Source organism: Borostomias antarcticus, assembly GCF_949987555.1.
Source record: "Borostomias antarcticus genome assembly, chromosome: 3".
Taxonomy (NCBI): Eukaryota; Metazoa; Chordata; class Actinopteri; order Stomiiformes; family Stomiidae; genus Borostomias; species Borostomias antarcticus.
In genome coordinates this window covers 11,977,965-11,998,386 of record NC_140236.1, presented here as the reverse complement: position 1 = coordinate 11,998,386, position 20,422 = coordinate 11,977,965, and the positions used below count along the sequence as shown (strand labels likewise).

At 48.5% G+C, this 20,422-nt stretch overlaps 2 protein-coding genes across 2 annotated transcripts in view; one reads left to right on the top strand and one right to left on the bottom strand.

Moving 5' to 3' along the window:
- Positions 1-20,422, top strand: part of cacna2d3a (calcium channel, voltage-dependent, alpha 2/delta subunit 3a) — a gene marked incomplete at both ends in the record, with an annotated part of 255,462 nt that overhangs the window by 175,916 nt on the left and 59,124 nt on the right. The window lies entirely within an intron of this gene.
- Positions 6,462-13,651, bottom strand: lrtm1 (leucine rich repeats and transmembrane domains 1; the record flags this gene model as incomplete). Its single annotated transcript, XM_084461866.1, has 4 exons — positions 6,462-6,970; positions 8,462-8,667; positions 9,444-9,831; positions 13,636-13,651. The coding sequence occupies 4 exons, from the start codon at positions 13,649-13,651 to the stop codon at positions 6,462-6,464; spliced, it is 1,119 nt and encodes a 372-aa protein (XP_084317992.1).

Sequence of the window (20,422 nt, the reverse complement as noted above, 5' to 3'; positions counted from 1 at the left end):
CTCTCTCTTATTATTTTATTTTTTAACTAAACACGTTTTATGAATGGTATGAACCCTATAAATAGACATACAAATAAAACATTGTTTTGCATTGGAAATACAAACTGTGATTCATAACTACAGATTCTAACTGTGACTCCAGAGATGAGAGAGATGATGAGTTCTCACCTGTCTGTCATTCTGTCTCTCTCCCTCATCTCTCTCTATCTTGTCTCTCTCATTTCCCTCTCTCCCCTCTCTCAATATTGATCCTGCAGTCCTGTAGTGATGTTAACAGTTAACCCTTTAACCATAACCATATCATAATTCTAACCCATTAAAAGGGTAGTGTGCTATTTTGGACATTTAGCCCTATTTGTGGTCTGTCTAACATGAACCTGAAACATAAAGATGATAATTTCTCTGATCGTTCTAGTATTGAGCTAGCTGCAGTTTTTATGCGGGATCTTACTGGGCTTCAATGGAAGTCAATGTAAATGCTTTGAAAAACTATGATGATTGTGCTTTTCTGAGACTAATGTCAAAAATAGCACAGTACCCCTTTAAACGTATTAAACAGTCAATTTTTGAATTTATGTGCATAGCCCATCAACTGTAGCATGGGTCCAGACATTCCAATCTGCACACTAAAAGTTTGCTGATTCTAAATTGAAGTTCTCAATAGAGTGTAACAAGTTAACAATTCTGTCTGATATCAGGATAACTCAATAATGATGTCGGGGAAAACAACTCTCAAATCCAACAGTAGAGAGCGCTGTGCTACCATTTCAGATGCCAGCTGTCACATGACCAGCAACGTTTGCTCTCAGAGTTAGATGAAAATATGAAGCGAGCAAAACCAAGTTTGGACATGAATGAAGTGCGCTGCAAAATGTGCAATACAGTAGGATACTACGACAATGCAGGCAGCAGTTTCCACTTATGTACTGTAAACATCCACAAGCCACTTTTGGTCTCAGACTGAGTGTAACCTATTTTTTAGTTAATATATATTATATTGTCTAGTTGACAATAATGTTAGCCATGTTTTTCCCCATAATGTTACAGCAATGGATATAAAGTATGCCGGTGGAACGCGCTTTCAAATCTACCAAAATGGAATGACTAGCTAACATTAGCTGAATTAATAAACTTGCTGCTTGACCTTTCAACTTTATCTGACAACGGGTGAGTGAAAATGTGTCCTTCTTAACAGCTCGCTGTAGCCATTGCCAGTCAAATTAGCGCAGCGTCTCCTGTGATTCACTCACCAATGTAACAATATGCTAATGCAGATGACGTACAAATTTTTTTTCCCTCCGAATAATAACGAGTAACTTCGCATAGAAAATAATGTTTCCAAGGCATCGAGACCTGGCTCAGAGACCACCTCCAAGAGAGAGAGACCTGGCTCAGAGACCACCTCCAAGAGAGAGAGACCTGGCTCAGAGACCACCTCCAAGAGAGAGAGACCTGGCTCAGAGACCACCTCCAAGAGAGAGAGACCTGGCTCAGAGACCACCTCCAGGAGAGAGAGAGACCTGGCTCAGAGACCACCTCCAAGAGAGAGAGACCTGGCTCAGAGACCACCTCCAAGAGAGAGAGACCTGGCTCAGAGACCACCTCCAGGAAAAAGAGAGACCTGGCTCAGAGACCACCTCCAAGAGAGAGAGAGACCTGGCTCAGAGACCACCTCCAGGAGAGAGAGAGAGACCTGGCTCAGAGACCACCTCCAGGAGAGAGAGAGAGACCTGGCTCAGAGACCACCTCCAGGAGAGAGAGAGACCTGGATCAGAGACCACCTCCAAGCCAAGAGAGAGAGACCTGGCTCAGAGACCACCTCCAGGAGAGAGAGACCTGGCTCAGAGACCACCTCCAAGAGAGAGAGACCTGGCTCAGAGACCACCTCCAGGAGAGAGAGAGAGACCTGGCTCAGAGACCACCTCCAAGAGAGAGAGAGACCTGGCTCAGAGACCACCTCCAAGAGAGAGAGACCTGGCTCAGAGACCACCTCCAGGAGAGAGAGAGAGACCTGGCACAGAGACCACCTCCAGGAAAAAGAGAGACCTGGCTCAGAGACCACCTCCAGGAGAGAGAGAGACCTGGCTCAGAGACCACCTCCAGGAGAGAGAGAGACCTGGCTCAGAGACCACCTCCAGGAGAGAGAGAGACCTGGCTCAGAGACCACCTCCAAGAGAGAGAGACCTGGCTCAGAGACCACCTCCAGGAGAGAGAGAGAGACCTGGCTCAGAGACCACCTCCAGGAGAGAGAGACCTGGCTCAGAGACCACCTCCAGGAGAGAGAGAGAGACCTGGCTCAGAGACCACCTCCAGGAGAGAGAGAGAGACCTGGCTCAGAGACCACCTCCAAGAGAGAGAGAGACCTGGCTCAGAGACCACCTCCAGGAGAGAGAGAGACCTGGCTCAGAAACCACCTCCAAGAGAGAGAGACCTGGCTCAGAGACCACCTCCAAGAGAGAGAGACCTGGCTCAGAGACCACCTCCAGGAGAGAGAGAGAGACCTGGCTCAGAGACCACCTCCAGGAGAGAGAGAGAGACCTGGCTCAGAGACCACCTCCAAGAGAGAGAGACCTGGCTCAGAGACCACCTCCAGGAGAGAGAGACCTGGCTCAGAGACCACCTCCAGGAGAGAGAGACCTGGCTCAGAGACCACCTCCAGGAGAGAGAGAGACCTGGCTCAGAGACCACCTCCAAGAGAGAGAGACCTGGCTCAGAGACCACCTCCAAGAGAGAGAGACCTGGCTCAGAGACCCCCTCCAAGAGAGAGAGACCTGGCTCAGAGACCCCCTCCAAGAGAGAGAGACCTGGCTAAGAGACCACCTCCAGGAGAGAGAGAGACCTGGCTCAGAGACCACCTCCAAGAGAGAGAGACCTGGCTCAGAGACCACCTCCAAGAGAGAGAGAGACCTGGCTCAGAGACCACCTCCAGGAGAGAGAGAGAGACCTGGCTCAGAGACCACCTCCAGGAGAGAGAGACCTGGCTCAGAGACCACCTCCAAGAGAGAGAGACCTGGCTCAGAGACCACCTCCAGGAGAGAGAGAGACCTGGCTCAGAGACCACCTCCAAGAGAGAGAGACCTGGCTCAGAGACCACCTCCAAGAGAGAGAGACCTGGCTCAGAGACCACCTCCAAGAGAGAGAGACCTGGCTCAGAGACCACCTCCAGGAGAGAGAGACCTGGCTCAGAGACCACCTCCAAGAGAGAGAGACCTGGCTCAGAGACCACCTCCAGGAGAGAGAGAGACCTGGCTCAGAGACCACCTCCACGAGAGAGAGACCTGGCTCAGAGACCACCTCCAGGAGAGAGAGACCTGGCTCAGAGACCACCTCCAAGAGAGAGAGACCTGGCTCAGAGACCACCTCCAGGAGAGAGAGAGACCTGGCTCAGAGACCACCTCCAAGAGAGAGAGACCTGGCTCAGAGACCACCTCCAAGAGAGAGAGACCTGGCTCAGAGACCACCTCCAAGAGAGAGAGACCTGGCTCAGAGACCACCTCCAAGCCAAGAGAGAGAGACCTGGCTCAGAGACCACCTCCAAGAGAGAGAGACCTGGCTCAGAGACCACCTCCAGGAGAGAGAGAGAGACCTGGCTCAGAGACCACCTCCAGGAGAGAGAGAGACCTGGCTCAGAGACCACCTCCAAGAGAGAGAGACCTGGCTCAGAGACCACCTCCAAGAGAGAGAGAGAGACCTGGCTCAGAGACCACCTCCAAGAGAGAGAGACCTGGCTCAGAGACCACCTCCAGGAGAGAGAGAGAGACCTGGCTCAGAGACCACCTCCAAGAGAGAGAGACCTGGCTCAGAGACCACCTCCAGGAGAGAGAGAGACCTGGCTCAGAGACCACCTCCAAGAGAGAGAGACCTGGCTCAGAGACCACCTCCAAGAGAGAGAGACCTGGCTCAGAGACCACCTCCAGGAGAGAGAGAGAGACCTGGCTCAGAGACCACCTCCAAGAGAGAGAGACCTGGCTCAGAGACCACCTCCAAGAGAGAGAGACCTGGCTCAGAGACCACCTCCAGGAGAGAGAGAGACCTGGCTCAGAGACCACCTCCAAGAGAGAGAGACCTGGCTCAGAGACCACCTCCAGGAGAGTCGTCTCAACGCAGTTCTTTCACTGATACACTACCTAAGCTGTGCTATGTTACTGCATGCTGCAGATCTCTATGGGTCTGGGTGGGACAAATATGCAAATAGCTGGTGTTCAAATCCTGCCAATTCATTGGTAGCACCGGAATCCCGGCAACACCAAGAAGTAACGACTTTCACGATAAGGCGTTCCCACCCATAGATATGCCCCGCCCATCTAACCTGGGTTAGCGTCTCTCATTTGCTGCTACGACCTGTCACTCTTTCAATTTTGAACCGTTGATACACCCTCAGATCACCGGCTTGGGTGGCGAAGTGGCACCGACTCTATTATGTAGCACGCAGAGCGCAAAGACTCGAGGTAATATTTGAGTCTGGAGAGAGACTACCAGGAGAGAGATGCCTGGTTCAGAGACCACCTCCAGGAGAGAGACGCCTGGTTCAGAGACCACCTCCAGGAGAGAGAGACGCTTGGTTCAGAGACCACCTCCAGGAGAGAGACGCGGTTCAGAGACCACCTCCAGGAGAGAGAGATGCTTGGTTCAGAGACCACCTCCAGGAGAGAGACGCGGTTCAGAGACCACCTCCAGGAGAGAGAGATGCTTGGTTCAGAGACCACCTCCAGGAGAGAGACGCGGTTCAGAGACCACCTCCAGGAGAGATATGCGGTTCACAGACCACCTCCAGGAGAGACATGTTTTGCTCGCTGAGCACAGATCATTTCACCAGGCAGTTTGGGAAGAGGACTGTGAGGATGATGTTGTGGTTGTGAGAGTCAGAGGAGAGTTAGCCTAATGTTGATTTAGCATAGTAGTCAGGACAGTCAACCCCCTCCCCCGTCTGCTGCACCACAGAGCTCAGGAACCCCCCCCCACACACACACACACACACCACAGGAACACAGGGATACGCTAACGCAACACGACAGTGCCATGACATCACACACCCAGGGCACTGCAGATGTCCCTGAGTCAACCCATGTCTGCGTGAGTGTGTGTGTGTGTGTATGTATGTGTGTGTGTGTGTGGGGGGGGGGGTAATCAGCTTCATTCCTTATGTATATGAGCACATTTAGCTGTGTGTGTGTTTTGTATCAGAGATCGACAGTTATGTATTGTAACAATGGTTACGCATTGTAACCCTAGTTCTATGAGTGGAGCGGAGCCACTCAGGGCTGGCTCCTACTGGCTAGTGAAACCTAGCCAGCAACATGTCACTCAAGAAAAAACCCATAGGCCTACACGCAGACTAGGCAGCGTTGGCCAGGACACCCCGAGGGACGCCGCTGGCTCCACGGTGAGTCACTGGCTAGTCATATCTTTCTTTCTTCTCAGTCTTTGAAAGCTGAAAGTTCCTAGGAGCAGTTATGTGGGCGAAGCCCCCACTTATATGTTGGTTTTCCAGACCTGTTTGGGCGTGCGTGTATTTTTTATTTTTTTTTCAAACAGTGTAGCTGAGATAATCGGCACTTTGGCGGCTCCTCTGGTCGTGATAAAATCGGCAGTGCGTTTTAAAAGCATAACTTCCCACAATCCCCCACTCACTCGTTGTAATGATGGGAAAAAAATGATGACAAATGCGCGTGGTGCAGACTGGATTGGAAGATTGTAGCTACTTTCTGGAAGGATGGCTTCAATGCAGGTAAATACCGCAGGGCGAAACGAATGATAAATGATAAATACACAAATAATGATAAATAAAATGATAAATTCACAGGGTCTCATGCAGGCTCATGTTACGAAAATGATTTTTGGGGTCTTGCTAAGACCAATTCATAAACTAATAGGGAGTTTGCCCTGGGGGGCGGAGCACCACGAAATAGAACTTTAATCAGGAGACTGAATCCCAGTTTGCTCTCATTTCCATTTAGTTTGTTTCATTATTATTGCTTGTAGATTCACCACACACACACACACACGCTCGCGCGCACACACACACACACACACACACACACACACACACACACACACACACACATACACACAGTATAGACATCCACATACTCTAAAACGGGTAGGAGCTGCCTAGTGCAGTAACACACTTCAAGATGTGACTCAGAACATACACGTACAGTACATGTATGAAGAATCCCAAACCACAACAACAACAAGAACAACAACGTCAGTCTACATATGACATCTACAACTACAAACACACCACAATACCAGTTATATTCATTGGATTTGATGTCTTGATGTAAAGGAACCGATGAGGCCTAGCTCCAGGTTTACAGTTCTTTTAGTGCATAGTCGACAGTCATGGGAAACCCACACACACACACACACACACACACAGTGTCTCCTGGCGGGGAAGCGTTGCTGTAGTGTAGTGTTGTGATCGAGCTATGGGGGGCGGGGCTTAAGATCCAGGTGTCCTAGGCGATAGCATTCTCCAGCGGCTCCTTCTCGTCGACCGTGGCTCCGCCCCCTCCCGCCGCCGCCCTCTCCTCGCTCTTCTTCAGCTCCCGCTGGTACCGCGCCATGACGGCGGCGTAGGCGCACCCGTACACGGCGGCCGCCAGCATCATCAGGCACACGATGCCGCACACCACACCCGTGATGACCACCGTGGCGATGGCGTGACGCAGGTTGACCGGCCGCGGCCTCTGCTTGGGCTCGCACTCCGGAAGGCCGCCGCTCCCGCCCCCACCCCCGATGGCCAAGCCCTCCCCCATTCCCAGGGTGCCGTGCAGGTTGGGGTGGGCGTGGCTGCCGTGGGGATGGCCGCGTAGCGAGCGCTCGGCCTCCAGGTGGTGGATGTTGGCGAACAGGAAGCTGTAGCTGGTGGTCAGGCAGGCGTGGAACAGCTGGTAGGGAACATTCTGCAGGTCTCTGTCTCTCATCTCCTCTGGGTGGGAACAAAGAACCTCATCCACCACTCCGCCTGGGGAGGGAGGGAGGGAGGGAGGGAGAAGGAGGGAGAGAACACACAGAGAGGAGATTAAGAGGTGTGAAACCTGTGATCTAAATATTCACCTTCTAAAATCACTGTTTAAGTGTTTGCGCTCAGGTCAATGTGAATAGCCATGTTTATCTTGTGAATTTAGTTTTATTTTAATTATTGACTAGTTTATTTGTCAGGAACAATACCATCAACATTGTAAAAAGTTACAATAACGACGCAGATGTGTTGCATTATGGGATTTCTAGCCAACGCTGATTTCCCTGGGTTCTCTGGTCACTACATCATCATTACCACAACATGTTAGTTTGGCAAGCCAGCTAACGTGTTGAGGTAAGGAAAGAGAGATGGAGGGATGGAGAGGTAGGGATGGAGGGATGAAAGGATGGAGAGGTAGAGGTGGAGGAATGGAGAGATAGGGATGGAGGTAGGGAGGGAGAGATAGGGATGGAGAGGTAGGGATGGAGGGATGAAAGGATGGAGAGGTAGAGGTGGAGGAAGGAATGGAGAGGTAGGGATAGAGGTAGGGAGGGAGAGATAGGGATGGAGAGGTAGGGATGGAGGGATGAAAGAATGGAGAGGAAGAGGTGGAGGGATGGAGAAGTAGGAACGGAGAGATGGAGGGATGGAGAGGTAGGGATGGAGGGATGAAGAGGTAAGGATGGAGAGATGGAGGGATGGAGGGATGGAGAGTTGTGTGATGTTTAGGTGAGGGCTGGAGGACTGTGTGTGTGTGTGTGTGTGTGTGTGTGTGTGTGTGTGTGTGTGTGTGTGTGTGTGAGAGAGAGAGAGAGAGAGAGAGAGGTCCAGTGGAGTTCAGACTGAGGGCACCGCAGGGAGCAGCTGTCGCATGGCTGACATATTACTCATCTGATATAAATAACATCTCTAAACAGACACATGCGCATGCACGCACAAACACACACACACACACCCATGCACACATACACACACACCACAGTTCATATGTTCTAATTAGGCATCCTCTAGTTAGTTGATTCCCCCGTGGCTGTAGCTCTCAGGGGAAGGACACTACATTTTGACATCACTATATCTGCATGATGGGGCTTTTGGCTCACAGTAGTGTGTGTGTGTGTGTGTGTGTGTGTGTGTGTGTGTGTGTGTGTGTGTGTGTGTGTGTGTGTGTGTGTGTGTGTGTGTGTGTGTGTGTGTGTGTGTGTGTGTGTTTGGTGCATATTGTGACTTGGGGATGAGCCGTGTGTGTCATTACACAAACCTGCTCTGACAGCCTGAATCACACTGGAATGCAAAGTAGCACGTTCTGCCAGTGAATGATTTGATTCAAGATGGCAGACAGTTACTCTAAACGCTGGTCTCAAGCATCGGGTCCAATCAGTGGTGAAGTGAACACTGAAGAACCTTAGCCTTCCGATCCAAGATGGAGGACGGTTTCTCAGACCTGTGGTCCAAACCTGTAGCGTCTACTGCGACTGCCTTCCTCCTGGGCCGTACCTCTGAAGAGGAAGGTCTCCAGCCACAGTTTGAGCCCTATGAGCTGGCAGTCACACCTCCAGGGGTTCCCTCTGAGGCTGAGGCCCTCCAGCCGGCCCAGGCCCTCCAGCAGGGGGCGCTCCAGGCGCTGCAGTCTGTTGTGGGCCAGGCCCAGCCACGACACGTTCCTCAAACTCTCTCCAAGGGTGCCGGGAAGACCCCCCAGACTGGAAAGAGGACACATGCACACATACACACACACACACACACACACACACCCACACACACAAGGCCCAACGAAGCAAACATTGTGAGAGAACAGTGAGAACCCTAACCCTACAGAGCTTAGTGTAGTTACAGTGCTGGCAGTGTAGTGACAGCGTAGTGAGAGTGTAGTGACAGTGTCGTGAAGGTGTAGTAGCAGTGTCGTGACAGTGTAGTGACAGTGTAGTAGCAGTGTACTGACAGTGTAGTGACAGCGTTGGCAGTGTAGTAGCGGTGTAGTAGCAGTGTAGTGACAGTGTAGTGACAGTGTTGGCAGTGTAGTGACAGTGTTGGCAGTGTAGTGACAGTGTAGTGACAGTGTTGGCAGTGTAGTAGCAGTGTAGTGACGGTGTAGTGACAGTGTAGTGACAGTGTTGGCAGTGTAGTAGCAGTGTAGTGACAGTGTAGTGACAGTGTTGGCAGTGTAGTAGCAGTGTAGTGATGGTGTAGTGACAGTGTAGTGACAGTGTTGGCAGTGTAGTAGCAGTGTAGTGACAGTGTTGGCAGTGTAGTAGCTGTGTAGTGACGGTGTAGTAGCAGTGTAGTGACGGTGTAGTGACAGTGTTGGCAGTGTAGTAGCAGAGTAGTGACGGTGTAGTGACAGTGTTAACAGTGTAGGGACATTGTAGTGACAGTGTCATGACAGTGTAATTAATAGCATAGTGGCGGTGTAGTGACAGTGTAGTAACAGTGTTAGCATTGTAATGGCAGTGTAGTGACAGTGTTGCATGCTGGGTACCTGTTATGGGAGAGATCTAGGTGTGTGAGGAAGCGGATAGGTCCCAGCAGCCGCCTGTCAAGCTCCCTCAGTGTGTTATTGGCCAGGCTGAGGCGTTGTAACGCCCTCAGACCCAGCAGGGCTGAAGGCGACACGGATGTTATGGAGTTATTTGATAGGTCGAGAACACGGAGCAGGGGTGTTTCTCGTAACACCATGGAGCCCAGCCCCCGGATACGGTTGTCCTGGAGATAGAGTTCTAGAGTGTCGGGTTGTAGTCGCCTCGGGATGTCGTACAAGCCCCGCCCCCGGCAGTCGACCGCTTTAGACCGGTGGTCACACACACACTCCTTAGGGCAGGACAGGGAAGAAGGGATAAGGAGGGAGAGGAGGATGAAGACCTCTGTCACTGTGAAGAAAGAGAGAGAAAGAAAGAAAGAAAGAAAGAAAGAAAGAAAGAAAGAAAGAAAGAAAGAAAGAAAGAAAGAAAGAAAGAAAGAGGGGTGATGGGGGTTAGATACAAATACAAAACCCAACATTAGTTACTTCAAAGAGTTGATCTACTGCTTTTCCAATCATATTAAACTGGCCCGATGGACAGAGAACAGCATATCTGTTACCCAAGGCCTCATCTCACCCCAACCCCCAGCCCACACACACGCACGTACACACACACACACACACACACACACACACACACACACACACACACACACACACACATATCAGGTATTGGGTGTCTGATACTCCCTGCTCTTTGAAATAACTTCCTGTGTTGGTTCCATCTGGAACAGCAGTGATATTTATAATCCTGGATAGAGATGGTTGGATAGCTATGACCTGCCAAAGAGCAGCAGAACCCAGCACCACCAGACTGCACTGGATACACAGCTTCCCTCAGTACAGCTACCCAGCTCACTGGCCAACACACAGCTCCCATTCAACTGACACACAGCTGTCCAGATCACTGATTTACAATGATTCTAGTGTGTGGAAATGCGCATCAACAGCTGAACTCTCTTTCTGATGCACTTTCTCACTCTTATCTCTCACTATATTTCTCTTTATCTTTACATCTCTCTCTATCTCTGTCTAGGTTGTGAAATTAATGTATCTCTCTATCTCTAGCTCTCAATCGCTCTTTTATCACTGCCTATCTCTCTCTGTATCTCTCTATTTCTCTCTCTATCGCAATATCCATCTCTATCTCTATTTTCCATATTGCTCTTTATCCCTATATATCTCTCTATCCCTATGTCCTCTGTTTCTCTATCAATATCTCTTTATCTCTCAATCTCTATCTCCGTCTCTCTCATCACTATACTGTATATATCTCTATCTCTCACTATATCTCCATTTCTCCGCATCTCTCTTCCTCTCTCTCTCTCTCTCTCTCTCTCTCTCTCTCTCTCTCTCTCTCTCTCTCTCTCTCTCAGTGAGTGTCCATACCGAGATACACGTGTTAAAAGCTATCATATTGCTGATTTGAATTGGATTGTGATGTGTGTGTTCTTAAAGGGATAATTTGGAATTATGGATCTAGCGCTTGATTTAACGACTGTAGCCATGATGTTGTTGATTGACTGAGATCAAATTCAGCTGTTTCCCTGCTGCCCCTCGTTTGGGCATGCTAGTGATACTTTGCGTTACATACAAATGTCAACACCAGCGCTACATTCGTAGCTAACGCATAGTATCGCTCCACCGGTGTACTTCTACAGAGGAAATAGGGCCACACAAAGTAAAGGATTCAACGATAGTTTGAGTTCAAAACATGGTAATGGTCCTATTCTCACCATTTGGTTGGAGTCAGGTGTCGTTTCACTTGATGAGTGTTTCACCCATCCCCCAACTAACAAACACACACACACACACACACACACATACACACTGGATTTAGTGTTCTAGCAGGAGGCAGGTGGAGAATGAGGTCAGGAGAGATACAGGTTCCCTCTCAGATAGGCAGTCACAACATATCTGGTGAGGGAGACCACAGCACACACAACACACTGATACACAACACACTGATACACAACACACTGATACACAACACACTGATACACAACACACTTATACACAACACACTGATACACAACACACTAATACACAACACACTGAACCACACAACACACTAATACACAACACACAGATACACAACAACACAACACACTGATACACAACACACTGATACACAACACACTGATACACAACACACTGATACACAACACACTTATACACAACACACTGATACACAACACACTAATACACAACACACAGATACACAACAACACAACACACTCATACACAACACACTGATACACAACACACTGATACACAACACACTTATACACAACACACTGATACACAACACACTTATACACAACACACTGATACACAACACACTAATACACAACACACTGAACCACACAACACACTAATACACAACACACAGATACACAACAACACAACACACTGATACACAACATACTGATACACAACACACTAATATACAACACACTTAACCACACAACACACTGATACACAACACACTGATGCACAACAACACAACACACTGATACACAACAACACAACACACTGATACACACCACTCTGATACACACCACTCTGATACACAATACACCGATACACAACACACTGATATACAGTACAACACACTTAACTACACAACACACTGATACATAACACACTAATACACAACACACTGAACAACACTACACAACACACTGAGCAACACAACATGCTGGATACACAATACACTGAACAACACATTGATACACAACACACTCATACAACAAACGACGCTGTGTATATGGATGTACAACCCCTCTGCTACTACTAGTAGTGCTGTGTATTTGAATATACAACCCCTCTACTAGTACAGTAGGACCCCACTTATCCGAACCCAACGGGACCGAAGGTCGTTCGTATCTCTGAAATATCCGGATGACTGAAACTTATGTTAAAATGCACCAAATTCAATAAGTGGTATACTTGTTTCATATAGATTCATAATAGACCAATAAATACCCTTAATTACTTGTGAAAATGCATCAAATTTGCAATCAAATGGCCAACTAAACTCATATAGCCTAGCCTATAATAGGCCTACAGTAGCCTATAATAAAATAACCAAATTTCCACTTGAGTGCATGCTTTGATCAAATACAGTACTTTATACTCAAATGAGGCGTACGCTGCATCGATAGGCTACTGTATTCGCAGAACAAAATGGTATAGCCTAAAAACAACCCAACATTAGAACAATTAGAGCAAATGATAATCACTAAATAAATAAATGAAATGACAGACAAGTTGTCGTGTCTTAGGCTATTGTAGCCTAAAAGAAAGTCTCTAAAACAAACGATGTACTGTAGGCTAACGTGGCCTAGGCTGTAGGCTATTATTTAACAAATACAGTAGGTCTAGTAGTCTAATCTACATGCCCACAACACGTCTGTGTTCCTGAAGTCCATTAACTGGGAACGAAAAATGACTCGTTGCTCCTCTGCTTCAGGTTGCTGACGCGCTTTCTGGCTACCAAGGAATGCAGCTCTCGCGCAGCAGACTCGTTTGCGTTTTGCGCTCGACATTAGAAGAAATGAAACGTGACAGTATGCTACAGCCTACAGGCAACATGTAGGTCTACATACAGATCTGTTTTTATTCACAGTAGGATACAGTACTGTAATGAAAATCCCACCAGTAACCAGATAGCAGGCTAAAAATAAAAAATAAAGTTTTTTAAGCCTGTCCGGTAGACTGGGAGGTTCAGATCTCTGAAGTTCGGATGAGTGGGGTCCTACTGTACTGCTGTGTATATGAGTATACAACCTCCTCTACTACTAGTAGTAGTGCTGTATATATGAGTATACTTGTAGTACTGCTGTGTATATACTACTACTACTGCTACTATTAGTGCTGTGTATATACTACTACTAGTACTGTAGCACTGTGTATATGAGTATGCAACCCCTCTACTACTACTAGTACTGCTGTGTGTATACTATTACTGATAGCACTGTATACAGTACATGAGTATAACTAACAACCCCCTCTTCTACTGCTAGTACCACTGTGTATATACTACTACTAGTAGCGCTGTGTACATGAGTATACACTGACTGACAGGCTAAGCAGCCCGATAGAAATGAATGATCAACTTGACCTGATCCTGGTCCTGTGGAACTCCTACCTGTCATATCTGCCATTTCTCCCCCACTCCGGTGAGTCCTCCCTGGGTGAGCTGGGAGCCGAGGTGGTCCGGTCAGCAGTTGGCCGTACAGTTATCAGCCCAGTTAGCGGTTAGCCGTCTGATTAGTAGTCCTGATAGCGGTTAGCAGTCCGATTAGCACGGCATCAGCGAGTGATCCATCAAATGATGGTCAGCATTTGGTGAGGTTCCCCTGCTGCTCTGGCGGTTGTTGCTGGACTGCTTGATTGTCGGAAGTGTGGTGGGGGGGTGGGGGGGGTGTCGGCAGTTCACAGAGAGGGACTGAGAAGCAGGCGATCAGACCCACACAATGCCCCTAGGACCCCGGACCCTGCATCTGTGGGCAGGAAACCCCATGAGAGCAGAGTGAGAGAGAGACGGATCAGAGATATTGCACCGCTAGCAGCCTGCCAGCCTGGGAATAACTGTACTGGACTCTCCTCTCTCTCCCTCTCTCTCTTCCTCTCTCTCTCTCTCAACTCACTCACTCACCCACTCACTCACTTACTGTTTCACCCTCCTGTGTGTGTGTGTGTGTGTCTCTCTCTTCCTCTCTCTCTCTCTCTCTCTCAACTCACTCACCCACTCACTCACCCACTCACTCACTTACTGTTTCACCCTCCTGTGTGTGTGTCTCTCTCTCTCTCTCTCTCTCTCTCTCCCCCCCTCTGTCTAGTCAAGCATGTAGTGGTGAGTGTGATGGTTTGTCATCTCTTAGCAGACAGCTGAGCCTCTTAAATCTCTCTACACACACACACAAATAAATAAACAAACACATCGGAACATATTACAGTATATTATTTTTGCTACTGAACAAATTAAATCTACAGTTGAACGGCATTAAATCTACAGTTGAATGGCTCACGCACGCACGCACGCACGCACGCACGCACACACACACACACACACACACACACACACACACACACAGCATGATACATAGTGCTATGGGGGTTGGATGTACTTCCATGCAAATGATTGACTCCCAAACTCAGATGAGCAGACAGAAACAGGACAGATGGAGAGAGAGACGGAGAGGAGGAGAGAGGTATGGAGAGAGTTAGAGCTAGCAGTGAGAGAGAGACACAGAGGGCTAGCAGTGAGCGAGAGACACAGAGGTTAGGAGTGAGAGAGATGGAGAGAGAGAGAGGGCTAGCAGTGAGAGAGAGACACAGAGGGCTAGCAGTGAGCGAGAGACACAGAGGTTAGGAGTGAGAGAGATGGAGAGAGAGAGAGGGCTAGCAGTGAGAGAGAGACACAGAGGGCTAGCAGTGAGCGAGAGACACAGAGGTTAGGAGTGAGAGAGATGGAGAGAGAGAGAGGGCTAGCAGTGAGCGAATGACACAGAGGTTAGGAGTGAGAGAGATGGAGAGAGAGAGAGGGCTAGCAGTGAGAGAGAGACACAGAGGTTAGGAGTGAGAGAGATGGAGAGAGAGAGAGGGCTAACAGTGAGCGAATGACACAGAGGTTAGGAGTGAGAGAGATGGAGAGAGAGAGAGGGCTAGCAGTGAGAGGTATGGAGAGGGAGAGAGAGGGCCAGCAGTGAGCGAGAGACACAGAGGTTAGAAGTGTGAGAGATGGAGAGAGAGAGAGACAGGGTTAGGAGTGAGAGAGAGAGAGAGAGAGAGAGAGGGCTAGCAGTGAGCGAGAAAGACAGAGGGTTAGGAGTGTGAGAGATGGAGAGAGAGAGACATAGGGTTAGGAGTATGAGAGGTGGAGAGAGAGGGAGGAGAGGCTAGAGAGAGGGTTAGGAGTGAGAGAGATGGAGAGAGAGAGGGAGGAGTGAGAGATGGAGAAAGAGGGAAGAGTGAGAGAAATTGAGAGAGAGGTGAGAGTGAGAGTGAGGGTTAGGAGTGAGAGAGATGGAGAGAGTGAGGGTTCGGAGTGAGAGAGATGGAGAGAGTGAGGGAGGAGTGAGAGATAAGAGAGTGAGGGTTCAGAGTGAGAGAGATGGAGAGAGGAGAGAGAGAGGGTTAGGAGTGAGAGAGATGGAGAGAGAGAGAGGGTTAGGAGTGAGAGATGGAGAGAGTGAGGGTTAGGAGTGAGAGAGATGGAGAGAGAGAGGGTTAGGAGTGAGCGAGATGGCGAGAGAGAGAGGGTTAGGAGTGAGAGAGATGGAGAGAGAGAGAGGGTTAGGAGTGAGAGAGAGACAAAGTCAGCTCAATGATGGAATCATTTTAAATGATGAACATTATTAAACACACAGGCTGTCCCCTGCCCCCCTATCAATCCATCACTATCAATCCATCACTATCAATCCATCACGGTTCACAAGCATCCCCTCGCCGTCTGTAATAACAGATTCTTATATATAACAACCTTATAATGAGTTGATTTGTAATAACAGGGTTTTATATAACAACCTTATAATGAGTTGATTTGTAATAACATGGTTTTATATAACAACCTTATAATGAGTTGATTTGTAATAACAGGGTTTTATATAACAACCTTATAATGAGTCGCGAGTTCACATTCTATTTCACTCCGCAGATCAGTCTGGATATCCATCCGTTCTAACGGAAATCACTCAAGCAGAAATTTGTTTGTGCCAATCACAAGCGTTTATCTAATATGGGGCGGGTTTAATAAGATGACGGAACAGAGCAGCGCCATAGAGGCCTTTTCGCTGATTGGTTGAAGGTCTATCCAATTGCGTCCAGAGGCATTTTGATCTACGACCATTGGTAACGCCCCTTAGGAATGGGAAAGCAACTGTGAGTTTCCAGACCATTCACATTTTAGCGAATTGGGTCTGGCGAAGCCAGGCTAGTAATGGCGTAGCAGCAACGTCACATTGTACAGATGTGAGTAAGACCGGGCTAGCCCACAGAACATATGTGAGTAATACCAGGCTAGCCCACAGAACAGATGTGAGTAATACCGGGCTAGCCCACAGAACAGATGTGAGTAATACCGGGCTAGCCCACAGTACAGATGTGAGTAATACCGGGCTAGCCCACAGAACAGATGTGAGTAATACCGGGCTAGCCCACAGAACAGATGTGAGTAATACCAGGCTAGCCCACAGTACAGATGTGAGTAATACCGGGCTAGCCCACAGTACAGATGTGAGTAATACCAGGCTAGCCCACAGAACAGATGTGAGTAATACCGGGCTAGCCCACAGAACAGATGTGAGTAATACCGGGCTAGCCCACAGAACCTCTCTTCAAAATTCACCGCCATTGTTCATCACCCTTTCCTATTTCCACCTGACAGAAGGTCAGAGGATCTTTGGTATACTCCCCACCATTTCTGTGGGTATTCCACCGTGCGTATCAAGGATTGAGGAGCTGCACAAAGGAAGGATGCACCAAACCAACACAGACTGTATTTGACGTGAAGTATATTTATGCAATTACAGTACATCCAGCTTGTCTCCATGGTAACGAAGTGTGGGCAAGACTACCAGGACTGGACATGAAGGAAAAAAGTGCATGCTGTGTTTTATCTGATTATCTTTCTCTACTGTGTGTGTGTGTACTGTGTAGTATGGTTCTGTTCAGTGTGTGTGTGTGTGTGTGTGTGTGAGTGTTACTGTAGGTGTATTGACGTTGACTAACTTAAATGAGACACCTTTTCTTCAGCATCCCATGCTGCTTCAACAGATTCTGGTTGTTGAAAGGACTCTGGATGATAGAGTACATGGTACGGTAAAGGACTTAAGCTGATCTGCACCTGGTCAAGCCAAATTCACACCTAAACGTCAAGCCAAATTCAAAAAGTAAATCCATTTGGACACCAGGACCTGGCCATCACCATTGAAGACACAGTGGTAACCCCGAGTTGGACTGTGAGGAATCTGGGTGTGAACCTGGATGACCAACTGTCGTTCTCCGCACATATCACATATCACCGTCACATGCTCCTGCAGATTCATGCTCTGCAACATCAGGAGGTTTCACCCTTTCCTCACTGATGAAACGGCGCAGGTACTCATCCAGGCCCTGGTCATCTCCCGCCTGGACTACTGCAACTCCCTCCTTGCTGGGGCCTCAGCGTCAGCCATTAAACCCCTGGAACTTGTCCAGAAAGCTACTGCTCGCCTGGTGTTCAACCACCCCAAGTTCTCCCACACAACTTCCCTTCTCCGTTCCCTACACTGGCTCCCTGTAGCGGTTCGCATCCAGTTTAAAACTCTGGCGCTAGCCTACAGGGCAATGAAAGGAACAGCCCCCTCCTACCTCCAGTTCATGGTCAAACCCTACACCCCCTCCCGACCGCTACGCTCTGCTACCTTGGGGCGACTGGTTACCCGTCACTCCGAGGCCTGCGGTCAATCGACATGGTCACGGCTCTTCTCTGTCCTGGCCCCGCAGTGGTGGAACGAACTGCCCACTGACGTCAGGATAGCAGAGTCGCTGCCCATCTTTCGTTGCAGGCTCAAAACTCATCTCTTCAAGAAGTACTACAGCAATCCTCCCTCTTAAGCACCTATTGTATTAGGATTGCTATTCTTGCACTTTGCCTTCAGCACTAGATTATGCTCTAAGTCACTTGTTTTAGAAAGAAGATGCACTTGTGAGTTCTGGCAAGTAGTAGCACATTGGCGTATCTTACGTTAAATGCAATTATTGTTAGTCGCTTTGGATAAAAGCGTCTGCTAAATGACTGTAATGTAATTTATTTTGGGTTCTGGCTGCATCTCTGCCACCATGAGCTAAACAAGGCTCTGCCCTGCTCACAAAGCTTTGATGGTGTGTTGTGTGTGTGTGTGTGTGTGTGTGTGTCTGTGTGTGTGTGCGTGTGTGTGTGTGTGTGTGTGATCTGTGGTATTGTAAGCTCAGCAGTAACCCTAGCCCACTGAATGCCTTTGAAATGGATCGCTCTCAGTCTGGGTGGATCAACTGGAGGTAACTGGAATTAACTCCACATCTGCTGGAGCCAATCACCATTCAGATACATGCATGTGCCTCCCCTGAACCAATCACCAGTCATGCCTTACCTACTAGAGTCAACCACCAACACCATATGGCTCTGATTGTCTGCTCTTGTGTTCACCTGTCTATGTGCTCTTAGCCAGTCAGAATCCTGCTAAACTCCTTGCTGACACACACACACACACACACACACGCACACACACTGGCAAGCTTACACACACCACGTTCCTGTTCTAAGGTGACTTGCAGAAAAGTAGCACTTCTCCAAAATGGTTGTAGATCTGTTGAATAAAACATTTGTTATCTCTGCCCCAGTGACAGCGGAGGGCGAGAAGTTTTAGGATCTATTTTTTCCAAACATAATATTTCCTTCCACTGTTTCGCTGATGATGTACAGATTCACCTGCCTCTTAAAGCCAAAAGTAAGAACTCAATGCAGCTATTGCTCGACTGCCTGAGAGACATCAAATCATGGATGGGCTTAAATTTCCTCAACCTCAAAGAGATCATCAAGATCATCTTTTTTGGACAAAACCTTCCCTGCTGATATCCTGGGCCCTCTAAGCTCCAAGATCCGCTCCTCCGTTAAGAACCTCGGAGTGTTTTTCGATAGCGCTTTTAAATTTGATAAACAGGTCAGCTCTGTTGTTAAAACCAGCTTTTTCCAGCTAAGACTTTTATCCAAGACTAAGGCATATCTCTCCCCAAAAGATCTAGAGAAGGTAATTCATGCTTTTATTACCTCGCCCCTTGACTACTGCAACTCCCTGTATGTGGGCATTGACCAGTCCTCACTCAGACGCCTGCAGCTTGTCCAAATCGCAGCTGCTCGCCTTCTCACTGGCAAAAAGGCGCGACCACATCACCCCAGGATTGGCCTCACTCCACTGGCTCCCTGTCCGCTTTCGAATTGATTTTAAGATTCTGCTATTTGTTTTTAAAGCTCTAAATGGTCTGGCTCCTCTGTACCTGGCTGTACTCTTGCACCGCCACACTCCAGCCAGAGCCTTAAGATCGGCTGACCAGCTGCTACTGGACATGCCCAAGACCAGGCTAAAGACCAGAGGTGACTGAGCCTTTGCGGCGGCTGTCCCTAGGCTCTGGAACATCTTGCCCCTCCACATCAAATCTGCCCAGACCCTCAAGGTTTTTACATCTTTATTGAAGACCCACTTTTTGTCCCTGGCCTTCAAATTCTAGTTGAGCACGACTCTCAGACTAGTGTGTGTATTGGTGTCTTTGTGAGTACTGTTGTGTTTGTGTGTATGGTTGTCTGGAAGTGTCATTGTTGTAATTTATTTTTCACCTACCTGTACAACGTTGGTTGATTTTAGTCGTTTTAAACGTTCTCTATAAATAAAGTTTGAGTTGAGTTGTTTGTTTGTTAGCAGGATTACGCAAAAACTACCAGACCTATTGTCCTGAAACTCAGTGGAGGGGTGTAGCATGGGCCAAGGAAGAGTCGAGATCTGAATCACGGGCGAATTCCACGAATTAAAACAAAGCTTTGAGTGAAGCCAGCTTCCTGTGTTGGGGTGCTAGCGACACATGGTTTGGACCATGCGGGGTGGAGAGCCCAGAGTGCACCGAACTGCCCCCCGCCAGCTGTGACCTGACGGGAGCACCACAGAGCTGCCCAAACTTGGCTGCCCATTCACCTCCATTCATTTTTTTGGACTTAGGCTCAGGAGCGAAAAATGGTCAGTGTGGGGGATTGAAACGGCCATATGGTATCTCAACGTGGGAAGGTCACAGGAACACAAGGGTTTGACTGGCATAAAGCTCTCGAACGAACAAATGCGACAATACCAAACATGTTTTACACGGACGTGTGCACGCGAACAGAGGCATGAAATTCATTCATGGGCGGAGGTCTCTGAGCACTT